Source organism: Parus major, chromosome 7 (genome assembly GCF_001522545.3).
Source record: "Parus major isolate Abel chromosome 7, Parus_major1.1, whole genome shotgun sequence".
In the NCBI taxonomy this organism is placed as follows: Eukaryota; Metazoa; Chordata; class Aves; order Passeriformes; family Paridae; genus Parus; species Parus major.
The window spans coordinates 22,188,320-22,201,374 of NC_031776.1; the positions used below are offsets into that span (position 1 = coordinate 22,188,320).

Consider the following 13,055-nt stretch of genomic DNA (forward strand, 5'->3'; position numbering starts at 1 on the left):
CCCAGCAGTGTGCAGAGACCCCAGCCTTGGTGTGTGTGTGTGTGAGCTGCACACGATGAGCACACAAGCATATCCCTGCACGCACCCTGTCCCCTCCAGCCCCAGTGGTGCTGTGCAGAAGACTCAGCATCTGTGTATCCCCAACCCACATGGCATCCTGGCTGCAGGGTCACCCCAGCCCTGCCCTGTCTCCTCCGTTTCCCCACTGGCCCCACCCCAGCACGGCCCCACGGCCTCTCCCCCAGCACAAACACATTCCGGCACACCTGGCCAGGCGCTGCCAGCCCAGGGCCACGTCAGCTCGGCTCCGCTCCACAACACCGGCTCACAGGTGAAGTTTTCCCGGGCACCTGGCTGTGATGGGGGGGTAGGGGTGCGCTGTGGGGGTCAATGCAAAGTCTGGGGTCCTTATTGCTCCACCTGGGGTGGGAGGAGAGCTCTGGAGTAGGGGGTGGGGGGCAGACTGCCTCTTGCAGCCAGAGGGACCTGCAGCTGCCTCTAGCTGGGTGTTCCACATGTCAGGGCTCTGTCCCCAGTAACTCCACAGACCTGAAACCTCATCTCCTAGATCCTCCTAAGACCTACAGCCTAGTCCCTTGCTCCCGCATGGACATGGGTTCCTTTTTCCTGGATTTCTTATGTACCCTGTCTTCCTCATCCTCTGGGTCTGCCCCAGCTCCCCCATGAACCTGGGGTCACATCACTCGGGTCTCCAAAGTTCCACATGGACACAGGGCTTGCCACATCTTAGGATCTGACATTCCCTGCCCTTCTGCACACCTCTGACCCCAGACCACTAAAAGACCCAATCCCCGCACGTCCCACTTTTAGCACCCCACCCATTGGCTTTCCCAGGGACCTAGGTGTCTCCATCCCCCTCGAAAGCACCCCCTTCTCCAGCTCCTGCAGCCCTAAACCTATTTCTCAGCCTGATCCCTACTGCAGCCCTCCCCACTCTGGGCTGATGCAATGTCCCTCAGCCCAGACCCCCCTCCATGCCCTCCACTGTGCAGGTTTGCTGGAGGAGTATCATGGTCACCCAGGCTGCCAGAAGAGGACGGGGTGGTGGCTCTGGCATGCTCCCCACCTCACCCCGCTGTCTCCGGGGCTTGTTTTCCGTTGCCTGTGGTTTGTTTCAGTGACTCAGGCAGCGAAAGCAAGTCTGGGAGGCTGCGGAGCCACTGCTGGGAGAGCTGCACTTTGCAGGGCTGGGGAGGAGAGGGATGCAGGGAGCAGCCAGGGCTGCTGGGCTGTACAGAGCTGGACACCCCACTGATAGGTTCAGGGGGGCTCAGGGGACAAGTTGGGGGAAGAGAAACTTTTTAAGGGCTGTTACATCCAAGCAGGGTTGGTGGGGAATTTCTGGGGGAATACCATGGTCTCTGCTCATGTCTCCCCTTGCCAGCATCTGCTCTGTGTTCATGATGGAGACGGGCAGCAGAGGTGGAGCACGTGGAGCAGAGGTGGAACTCAGTAACCAAGGGACCTCCAGTTTCCTAAACATTTGGACACCCCCTGCCAAGAGGAGACACCAGCTCTGTTGGGCTGTGCCACCCCAACTGAGCATTGCTTCCCTTGGGCTGCAGCTTCTTATGCAGGGCGGGAACATTTTGGCTGCAGTAGAAATAATAACAGCGTGTCTGGCATGGCCACATCCTGATTCCCATTAGGTTCACATCTCGCAATGATCACTTTCCAGAAAAGCAGCTAAATCCAGCATAAGAGCTCATCCTTTTTCCAGACATCAGTGAAACACCACAGGAGAAGTTGTGAGCTTGGCTGTACAGTGTTGGACTCATGGAGTATAACTGGTGACAGCTGCTGGCACACTGCCTGGCTGCCTCAAGCCGTGGGATCCTGTGGAGGGTCCACTCCTGACCTGGGGGACAGAGACTCGACAGCACACCACAAGTGCATATGGCAGCTGGAGCCATGGGTGACAGGGAACAACCTGGCCAGATGTGTCTTTTTGGAACTGTTATCACTTTTCTTCATTATAAGCCTCTCCACTAAATGTCCTCCTGTCTTCAGAATGAACCCTGCGCTGTCCAGGACAAGCAGATGAAGCCGTCCTGGTTTGTGCAGGTGTTGGGGATAACTCAGCTTCTATGAATCCTAATAAAGATGTGCAACAGGCTGGGACAGGGCTGGATGCTGTGGGATGGTCACAGGCTTAACTGTCCCTGGGCAGGGACTGTTCAGAAGGGCACAGAGGAGCTGGTGAGGTGGCAGAGCTGTGGTATGATCTGGTACCACCAACTGCCGGAGATGCACTCACCCACCCCAAAACTCTGGGCACTGCAAAGGAACCACATGACCATCGTCCTGGAGGTGGAGGGACCTGCTGGGGACTCACCTGGCCCACGCCAGGGCTCTGTGAACTCCAAGGAGACCCCAGGACTGTGTCGATGAGTCTGGAGCTGGGGAAGGGGCAGGCACGGACCCCCACGGGCAGCAGCAGCACTGTGGCTCGGAGAGGCAGAGGCCAGGAGGGCAGTGCCCATGCCCATGCCCATGCTATCCCGATGCCCATGCTGATGCCGATGCCGTGCAGCGAGGTGCAGCGGTCCGAGGCCGTGCTGGCCGACCGGCGGCTCAGGAAGAGAGATGCTGGTGGGAGGCCGGGTCCGGGCAGTCTCCAGGCAGTGTCCGAGCCCGCTCCCAGCTGGGATGTCAGCGCCGTGTTTGCGAAGAGTTAAGGAGGCGGAAGAGGCAGGAAGCGGCCCGAACCGCTCTCCATAGAAACCCGCGGCCGTGATTAAAGTCTGATGCGGGCCCGATAGCGGGGGGAGGGAGGGGGGGGCAGCGCCCGCTTTAATTACAGCGGAGGAAATTGCTGGAGCCGGGGCCCCAGCCCCTGCGAGTTGCCTGGAAACTCCCCCCTCCCCCGCCTCCCCCGGCCCCTGCCCGTCCCCTGCCCGTCCCGCTGCCATTTATTCGCCATCAGCTGCTCCCTGATAAAGTGGAATAATAATAATAATAATAGGGGCAGGAATATTAAAACATGCAGCCCGCGGGCCGCCCCCACAGCTGCCATGAGACACGGCACCGGAGCGGTGCCACTGCTGCTCAACATGTACCTGCCAGGTACGGGCGGATCCCTCGGCCGCTGCCCCACCGCAGCGCCCTGCACCGCACAGCACCCAGCCCCTGCCCGCCCTGTCCCGCTGAGGCCCTGGGGCTCTCCTCTGCCCCATCTCCTTCCAGCGCCCACCCTGTTATCCCCTCTCCCTCTGTCCGTTCCCTCTTTCTGCCTTCCAGCACCAAAACCATCCCTTCCCTCTTCCTTTCAGCTGCCCTCACGGCTTTCCACACTCGCACACTCACCTTCCCATCCTTCATCCACCCACCGTCACCCTGTCCTTCCATCTCTTCATCCACCCTTCTTTTCTACCAACCCATCTTTCCACCCACCCACCCACCCTTCCCCTGTGCTTCCATCCATCCTTCCACCCCACCCACTTGTCCCTGCATCTCCCTTTCCATCCCTGCTACCGGCCAGCCCCTCCATCTACCCAATGTCCTTTCCATCAGCCTGTTTTCCCATCCTTTTATCCATTACCTACCCTTCCATCCATTGATCTCTCGAACTTTCTTTCCTCCATCTACCCACTCACCATCGTCTCTCCTGTCCTTCAACCATTTCCTTCTTTCCTTCTATCCATCTATCCGTTTATCTCTCCTTTCCACAGCAGTCCACTCCCCAAATGCCGACAGATATCCTTGCTTCCACCCGCCGCTCCTGTCACCCATTCTGCCACCCACCCACCTCCTCTCCCCCTGCCCCACAGCTCTCTCCCTCACTCCCTCTCTCCTCCCCTACCCCAGCCCACGGGATCTTCTATTCCTATTTAAAAGCTTCCTCGGCTGGGTCGGAAATCGGATTTCCTTTTTCCTGGACGCGTTTCCTGGCTTCGCCGCAGCGGCGGGGCAGGCAAGGGGGAGCGGCCGGGGGCTGCGGGGACGCTGCCCGCGGGTGGGCGCTGGGGGGTCGCGGTCCCGCCTGGCTCCAGCCCTCTCTCCACCCCACCCGCGCCCCCTTTTTCCCCCAGATCCAGTTGGCGAAACTTTGTTCAAAGACGGGAAGAGCCAGGCGTGGGGGTCTCTCAGCCCCGGCGTGCAGAAAGGTAAGAGCACCGCTGCCCCTTCCCCGGGACAGGCCCTGCTCCCCTCGGCCGGCACGGAGCGGGGACCCCCGGGGCACTCGCATTCTCTCCCGCCCAGCAGCCACCGGAGACCCTTTCCCGTCCTTTGCCGGGGCTGCCCATGCAGGACACGGCCACCGCTCCCTGCTGCTGCGAGTGCCTCGGTCTGGGAGCATCCTGCCCCAGTTCCCAGGGGGACAGCGGCGAACCCCGACGGTCGGAAGCTCCCGTCCCGTGGCATCAGAGGGGAGCGGGGCACTCATGCCCCCGAGCCCCGCAGCGGGGAGAGTGCAGGGTCCTAACTCCGGTCTCCCAGGAGCTCCGGGACATCCGACGGGGAGGGAGCTGCCAGCCATCCCGGGAGTGGGGCGGGCTAATCCGGGCTCGGGAGATCCGTTCCTGCGAGTGGAAGAGGAGAGTTGAGACATCATTCGTGAGGGAGCTGCCAGCGAAGTGCTGGGGATCGGACAGGGCTGGGAAGTGATGGGTCTCCGGGATCCGGAGCCATCCACCTGGAACAACCCTTGCAGGGGTCACGGGCATCGGCCGGTGCTGGCCAGCGAGCAGCCTGGAGCCTGCTTGGGAGCGCAGCAGCACTGGGCACCGCGGGGCCAGCACTGCAGGGTTTGTGCTGTGTAGCTCGCCCGTTTGCTAGGAGGCAGGGACCAGGGGTGCTCTGAGCAGGAAAAAATGGAGCTCCGCTTTAGTGGTGGGAGGGGGAGAAAAGATGGAATTGGGGGAATCCTTTTGCCTCTGCACTGCAGACTCTGCCCAGCCATATCCTAAACACTGTGCTGCAGTGAGAAGGATCTTTTTTGGATGCCTGGATATTTCCTTAGGGAGCTCTAAGGTGCATTATCATGGCACCCTGCGGCAGGCAGGTAGTATTGAGCCTCACCACCCCACTCAGATGCACCCCTCAACACCTCCCCGACCTTCTTGCATGGGGTGGAACACCCACAGGTGGGAGATAGCTGGAGGTCAGCGTAGGGGCTGTGACAATGGAGAAGAGGCAAGGGCTGCACATGCACCCTAGGGAGGAGAGATCCCCCACCTTGGTCCTAGGATGGGGAATTAGGAAATACAACACCTTGGAAAGACCTGGGCTCAACTGCTTGGATCAGGATGTCTGGGTTTTGGTGGAATGGGGATGGATGGGGAATGGCTGTTCCCTGCTTCTTCTAGAGCAAGATACAGGGAGCACCAGATAAAATATGTGGGTCTAAAACAAGCAGAAAAAGTTGGGGGATTTTTTTTGTGGGAAACGTAGCAGAGCTGTAGGACTTGCTGCTGAAGTCATGGGTGCTAAACCTCTGTATAGGATCCAAGCACCTTTAGACAAAATAATGATAGAAGAGCACAGGGATAACTGCAAAGGCACATCCTCTGCTCTGGAATGAGACTGTGCTGCAAGGACTGGCATCAGAAGCAGGGATGTGCAGGGGATGCTGCTCAGAGGAGGCAGAGTGGGGTATCTAGGTAAGTGCAGGGCTGCTCTGCAGAGTGGCCAGGTCCCAGCAGTAGGACTCCTCCTTACCCTAAGATCCAGATTCCCTCTCCAAGGAGCATGTCCTTGTGCCTCACCCTGGGCATGTCCAGGTGTGTCAGGCTCCAGTGTGTGCACAGCCTGGCACAGGGCCACCACAGGCACCCACCGAGGATACTCCTCAGTGCAAGTTGCAGATGCAATGGCCGTGGCTCAGGGAATTTTCCTCCATAAATAAGGAACATCACTGATGCCTGATTCAAAACCACAGTAGGTCATACTATGTCCTCATCTCTCCCTTCCCTACACCTATCTGTTCTCTCTGTGGTGTAGTTCGGATCAGTGTTGCACCCTGACTTGAGATGACCATGGAGACATCTGTGCAGGGCACAGTGTCCCTAGAGCGGGGACTGTGCTGTGAGACCAGCCCAGCTTCAAGCAGACATGGCAGTGGGGAATATTTGTGTTGGGATAGATCTGGGTTCTGCCAAGATACATCCTTCTTGGGGCTGCCAACAAAAGAGCAAGGCCACGTCCTCCCATGAAAACAAACAAACAGTGTGTGAATATGGGTGGGAGGGATTGGGGAGACTCTGGATCCAGACCCACTGCAACCTGTGCTGACCTCTGAGCACTCCTATTCCATCCCAAGGTGCAGGAGCACCTTCTCCTAATATCTGAGGTGTAGGATGGGTTTGGGATGTTGCAAAGGAGACATAACCTTGTTAATATTTTATGTGTCTCTAAAGCAGGGAAGAGGCAATGAGGTGCAGCCAAAACCTGGCTGCGGGAGAGGGCAACATAACAGTGGGTCAAGGGGATTGGGGCACCTCCTGTCCCTTATTCTGTGCCCTGGGAGGGAGCTTTAACCTCTCTGGGACCCGGCCTTGCAGGCAGCGGGCAGATCCAGCTGTGGCAGTTCTTGCTGGAGCTGCTTTCGGACCGGGCCAACCTGAACTGCATCGCCTGGGAAGGCACAAATGGGGAGTTCAAGCTGATCGACCCTGATGAGGTGGCGCGGCGCTGGGGCGAGCGGAAGAGCAAACCCAACATGAATTACGACAAGCTGAGCCGGGCGCTGCGCTACTACTACGACAAGAACATCATGACCAAGGTCCACGGCAAGCGCTACGCCTACAAGTTCGACTTCCACGGGCTGGCACAGGTGTGCCAGCCAACCACCCCCGATCACACTCTCTACAAATTTCAGGGCAACCTGGCACCACTGCCCTTCTCGGGCATCTCCAAACTCAACCTCATGACCTCGGGAGTGACACCAGCTGGCTTCTCCTACTGGCCTGGCTCCAGCCCGTCCCTCTACCCTGGGCATGGGCTCCAGCCCTCAGCCTCGTTCAGTGCCATGGCAGCCTCCCACCTCAACAACATGAACAACCATTACCATTAGAGGCTCAGCTGTGCCAAGTGGATGTGTCATGTCCCTGGCAGCATGGGGCTGTGGATTTGGGAAGCTCAGCGGGGAGGGATGCGGGATGGGATTGTGGCCTGCTCTCACTTGTCCCCCTTTTGGTTTGATGTGGTGTGGGGGATGGGGGTGCTTGCAGGATAGCTGGGTTGGTTCTTTGATGTGGGTGGCTGGAGGAGGGAAGCCATCAAAATTTGAGAAAGTATCCATGATCCTGGGAACAGATGTGGCTACCTAAAGCGGGGTGTGAATGGAAGGAAAAACCATGTGCTGCTCTCCTGGCAGGGACATTGCCCCACCTTTTCTTAGCAACATGTTGACCATGCCATGAATGTCCTTAGATCTGCCTCCAGCCTCTGCCTACCCTCCCCATTCCCTGCAAAGAGGAGTCAGGAGCGGGGGCCCCAGGGCAGCTGTGTCCATGAATGAGGGTCCCACTGAGCAGGGACAAATAAAGGGGACCTTCCTTGGCCACTTGGTCCCCTCACCTTTGTCTCCAAAGGCTTCTTTTCTCCATCCCTCCTATTCCTGCTGCCTGAAGGCAGCTTCCTTCAGACCTCAGAAGCTTTGGTCTGGAGAGCAGATGCTTTCTATGGGTTCACTCATGCCCAGGGCAGGGCTCTGGGGTTGGAGGTGCCAGGGACAAGTGTGGGACTCACTGCCAGTCCTCAGGACAAGGCGAGAGCCTGGAGTCAGCATAGCCTGGTCTCCGCAACTCTGCCCTCTCCACAGTGCCCAAGGATCACACCACAGACAGTCCCTGACACCCTGCACATGAGCCCGTGTCCTGCTCATCACTTCCAAGATTAACATTCCAGTTTTACTCCAGCTTTAGTCCCTCATGTGCAGGGCTGGGTGGGACACCCTCCATAAGTGGGAACATCCCCAGGGACAAGACAGCATGGGTGGTGGAGCAGAAGAAGGGATGACAGCAGGACTGGGAGCTCCAGGCATCAAGGGGCAGCCCTGGGTCTCTTCCCCTGGGTTCAAGGAGCTTTCCCCATCCTCTGGAGCAGGACTTTGGCCCAGTGGATGCAGAAGAGCTGGGCACACTGAGCTCCTCACTGGCTGGGGGGTGGGATTGGTCTTCAATAAAACAGAGAGGTGCTGTGACCTGTGTCCTCTCCTGTCTGAAGGGAGCTGGTGAGAGAAAATCCTCTCCCATCTGAGCCAGAAGACCTTCAGGGCTGGGGTGGGAAGGATGTGGCCATTGTCTGCACCATCTTTTCTCCAGGCATCACCTCTGGTTCTTACAATCCCCAAGAGATAGGGCAGAGCTGGAAACCTTTGAGTTACTCTAGACACCCCTTCAGGGAAGCCACGTATGCCGTTTCCAGGCTCCCAGGCTTGCAACAGGGATCAAACTGACTGTGTAGGGGGATTCATGCAACTACCCAGCCCATGGAAGGTGTGGTCAGCCCCCACCTGCTCTCCCTTCATGCCCCAGATCACAGCAATTCCCAGATTTGGGGGGCTCCATGCTGCCCCTTCTGCATCCCTCCAGGGTCTGGTCATTCTCATAGTCTTGGTGGCATCTGCTCCAATGCATCCTTACTGCCCTAATCAGCTTAAGGGAGTGGGATCTGATGTCAGTGTGTCCTCTGGGCAGGGCTCAGGCTGTGAAATGCGGGAGCCTGATGCTGCTAGTGGCGAATCCATGAGAGCAAAAGGAATTGCAGGGACTGGGTGGGGGGCTATCCCTACCTCCAGGGTTTCTGAATGTTCCTAGGGACGGCAGGAGGTGAAGTGAAGGCTAAAAGGAGTAGTTACCCCACACAACCAGCACCAAGATAGGCTGGAGACATCCCCTGCCCCCAAGTTTCGCTTTGCAAGGACAAAATGGGGGAAATGGCCACAACCGGCTCCCTCAGAGACGGGGCAGAGGGCTGTGCCCTCGCCGGGGGAGCCTGCTTCAGGGCTTAGGTAACTGCGTGACGCAGGGCAGGACACGGATTAAGGGATGTGGGTCACTAGTAGCTCCTCCCTTTCCCGTCCCTCTGCCAGTGTCTGCACCAGGGATGCCCAGGTGAGTCCAGCCCCCGCCTCACGCCCGACCTTGCAACCCGGATCCCTGTTGGATCGGAGGCGGGACACGCTAGGGAAAAGGGGGACTTACCTTTTTGTGAGAGGGAAGACCGCCGTACACACCCAGCGCAACAGGCTGGCGGCTCGCTTCGCTCTGCTCGGAGCTCACCTGGCGCAGTCCCACCGCTCTGTCCCCAGGGAGCATCGCCAAAAGCCGGGCACCAGCCCTGCGCTCCCCGGGGACGGCAGCCAGGAAGGGAGCGGCGGGGGGAGGGTGGGACACCCGTGCGGTACTGCACCAGCGATGCTCTTGCCTGCCTGAGGATGCAGGCGGTGTCACCATGGCAACTCGGGATGCTCCCATCCCCGGGCCCCACTGGGAGCCACCTCCCCTTACCGCACGCTGAGCTTATCGGAGGGCTGGACAGAGCACCACCTTCACCCCAGCCAGCCTCCCCCCTCCCCAGAGCCCTAGCTGACCCAGTCCACTAGCAGCGCTGCTTTCTGCAGGTTTCTTCAGTCACTAAAACCACCGGCTCGGAGCAGACTGCAGCAAAATCCTGCCAATGGGCAAGCAGGGCCGAGCCCAGCACAGCTCCCCATGGAACATCATCCCTGGCCCTGAGCAGGGGTGCCCGGCCCAGGGGGGCAGATGGGGGGAGCACTGTGTCTGGCAGTGGGGAGCACCAGCTGGTGGGGAGCCAATTTCATGTGGCTGACAGCTGCACTCAGGGCACTCATGGGCTTCCAGCCTACCTGTGGAGAGTCCTTGAGTGCCCTGTGTAGGGTGAGATGGGAAACACTGTCCTAAAGGGCTTCAGCCTGTGCTGGGAAGACTAAGGGAGCAGAGCACATGGCCTGGCAGCTTCTTCTGCTGCCCTGTGATTAAAAGAAGAAGGATTTTCTTTTTCCTATTAAAAAAAAAACAAACCAAAAAACAAATGTATCTTTGTATCTGGCTTTGCTCAGCTGGCAAGAGGGCTGCCCTGACCTCAGCCTCTTGCCAGCATGACAGGGGGATCCCTCCAACCCCATAATGGATCAGAGGGGGAATGGATTAGTTTCTCTGCTATTTTAGTGAAGTCATCTTGACACTTTCTTCATTTCTCATGCTGGGAAGAGCCTTTGCAGTACAGCCAGGCCATGTCTGCTGTGGGGGCACATGCACAGTCTGCCTCCCTGCCCACTCCTGCACCCTCTCCAGTGCTCCCAATTCCCACCTATTTCCTTCTCTCCTCATCCCAGCTGCACTGGCTCCTCAGCCTCCTAGCCCCAAGCTGCTGACTCACATCCTCTCTCCAGACACCACCTTCTTTTGGCCTGGCTCCCTGCAAAGTGCTTCGTGACTTAGTGTGGCTTAGCCAGAGCCTGCAGGTGCAGGCAGCCAGGATCCAAAACCCCATGTGAGGAACCTCCAAGGAAGCAAAGGTGATGCTTCCAAAAGATGTTTCTCCCCTGGCAATATGCTGAGGGCTGGAGCTCTACTGCCACCATAAACCCAAACCTTGTCCCTGCTGCCACCAGCTCTCTGGTTCCCATCAGGGGTGGCCAGGGAGAGTGTCCTGGTGCCACTGCTGCCCAGCTGTACACCGAGACCTTGCTGAGGGCAGGAGCTGAGTAGCAGGAGGACTGGATTAATGTGCTAATGCCAGATTATGCTCTAATGCAGGACTTCTGATGAGGGAGCAGTCCCTGTTCCAGCCCAGGGGACACTCACTCCCTGGGGCAGACTCCCCACATCTGCCCTGGGTCACAGTTTGGTTCTGCCTGGCTGTCCTATAAGGAGCTAAGTGCTCAGAAGTGATGAAGGACTGTGAGACAAGCCAGGGACAGCACAGGGATACCTCCACACTCAGCTCTAAGTGAGCTGGAGGTAATGACCCAGACTAGGCAGCCCCGGCCTTCTGCTTTGCCAGGCTTTGTGGCAGAAGGATTCACCGTCACAGCAGGGCTCTAAGGTAACCAATTCCTCTTCCTCACTTGCCTCAGCTTCCTGGCACTGATCTGTTCACAGTCTGTGCTCTTCATTCCCAAACACGTCAGCCAGGCAAAGCCAAAGGCCATGCTTTGACTACAGTGGGAGCCAAACTGTTTGCCACCCCACCTCCCTCAGCCTCATGCCTACCACTGGGCCACCCTAGGCACAGGCAGAGCTCTTGCAGGTTTCCACCCAACCTGGATGTGTCGTCCATCAGATGTGACCCTGTGGAAGCATCCCGCCCCTCCTGGAGAACAAATAACTCATCAGCCAATTTAGACTGGAACCTGTCATACTCTCTCTGCCATTTGCTGCCATCTCCCTGGGTCATTTTGCCCACGTGCTCCCCCACAGGCACCCCATTCGCAGCTGTGACTGAAGTGCCTTGGAGCAGGGAGGAGACCAGGAGCCCTGAGCCATCCCCATTTCAACACAGTAGCAAAACTGCAAAATTGCAGCCCAAAGCTGCAATGGAGCCAGTGTTCGAGCAGCTCCCACAGAGGCAGAAGAGAGACCTCCCACTTCCATCTGCCTCGAGGAACGTGTTATCCATCATCCTTGCGGGCAAATGAGGAGAGGCTTGCGCAGAAAGCTGGGCCAAGGCAGGTCCTTCACCAGCCATGCAGGTGCTGGGCCCGCATCATCCAGAACATTTTCCTCCCATGGAGCATCTCCAAGTCACTCTGGGGCACGATGACAACTCTTAATAGCAAAAACACAGCTTTCCTGCTGTTTTTCTGACAGGAAGAGGTATGGCTTACCAGGCTCCACCTGCCTATCACCTCTCCATGCCCCAGTGCCATGGCCAGCTCATCTAGCCCATGGAGTTTGCTCCACAGACAGAGCAGTCAGGCAAGGAAAGTCCCATAGAGCTTTTTTCCATGACTCCAGGTAGGAACTCCCTTTTTCACAGGTGACTATGCATCCTTGGGATCCACTGCCACCCAGGGTACATCTAAGAGACCCATGCACCTTTGGGAAGGAAGATAAGGGAGCTTTGTCCTGAGAAGAGACCTTCTTGGGGCAGGAGGGGCTGAACCCACCGTGGGCTGCAGTGCCCACCTCTGCTGCTGCAATGTGGAGCAGATGGGGAACCCACTGTGAGGCATGGAAAGGAGATGTGTTGCTGCTGGAGGAATTTCAAAGTAGGAAAGCACTGGGATCCCTCACCTGGATCCCTGCAGTGACTGATCACCGATTTGGCCCTGTTACTCTACCAAGTCCCAAACCCAATGTGAATCCTCCCATCCCTGCAATCCCAGACACTGCTGGGCCCTGTGGCTGGTAGCACAGGGGGCTGCCCAGCCCCTCCTGAGAGGGTCTCAGTCCCTCACTGCTCCTCAGGGAGCACTGGTGGCTGCAGGGATCACAAGTTTGCAGACGAGCGCTATCCATTCCCCTTGCTGCTTTCCAATAGCTGCCTCCTGTGTCCAGACCATCAATCATGCAGCAGCACAGGAGTCTGGCATGTCAAATCACAGTTTTAAAAAGGGAAAAACCAAGCTTCCCTAGCCTGCCTGAGATTCTCACCCTCAGTACTCAGCCCTGCTTGTGTTCTTTCACATCTCCTTTGCCCTGGGGGGGAGTAGAAAGCTCCCAGACAAGGGAAGATTAGTGCTACCCCTGCCTCACTCGCCCCAGCAGCTCTACAAGTTCCTCTGGGGGAGGGAAAAAGCAGACATGTCTCCCTCCCTCCAGTAAGGCTCTGGCTGAGACAATGATGTATATTTAAATGCATGGGAGCATCTAAGCTCCTCTCTCATTCCTTGACATTTCCAGAGACTCCAAGCTGTCTTCAATTACCAGTCTGCAATTAGCTCTTCCTAAATCCCCCAGTGAGGCCTAGGACTCTTAATCAATGAAACACAAGGGAGGAGGGGAAGGACATGGCCTCACTGCAGCTGGAAGCATTTCAAAAGGCTGGGGCTTGAAGCTGGAATAACCCTGTGAGTGTATCTAAGGAGATCGGTAGGGTGGGAATATCCTCCAGTGCTGGGA

General features: G+C 57.6%; 1 protein-coding gene and 1 long non-coding RNA gene across 2 annotated transcripts; both read left to right on the forward strand.

Annotated features, from left to right (window-relative positions):
- Positions 1-258: 258 nt before the first annotated feature.
- On the forward strand, positions 259-2,014 carry LOC107207288. Its single transcript, XR_001522673.2, has 2 exons — positions 259-331; positions 1,700-2,014. It is a non-coding gene; the product is annotated as an uncharacterized LOC107207288 (long non-coding RNA).
- Positions 2,015-2,932: 918 nt separating this feature from the next.
- FEV (FEV transcription factor, ETS family member) lies at positions 2,933-7,394 on the forward strand. Its single transcript, XM_015633940.2, has 3 exons — positions 2,933-3,087; positions 4,053-4,127; positions 6,525-7,394. The coding sequence occupies exons 1-3, from the start codon at positions 3,036-3,038 to the stop codon at positions 7,034-7,036; spliced, it is 639 nt and encodes a 212-aa protein (XP_015489426.1). The 5' UTR covers positions 2,933-3,035; the 3' UTR covers positions 7,037-7,394.
- The last annotated feature ends 5,661 nt before the right edge of the window (positions 7,395-13,055 follow it).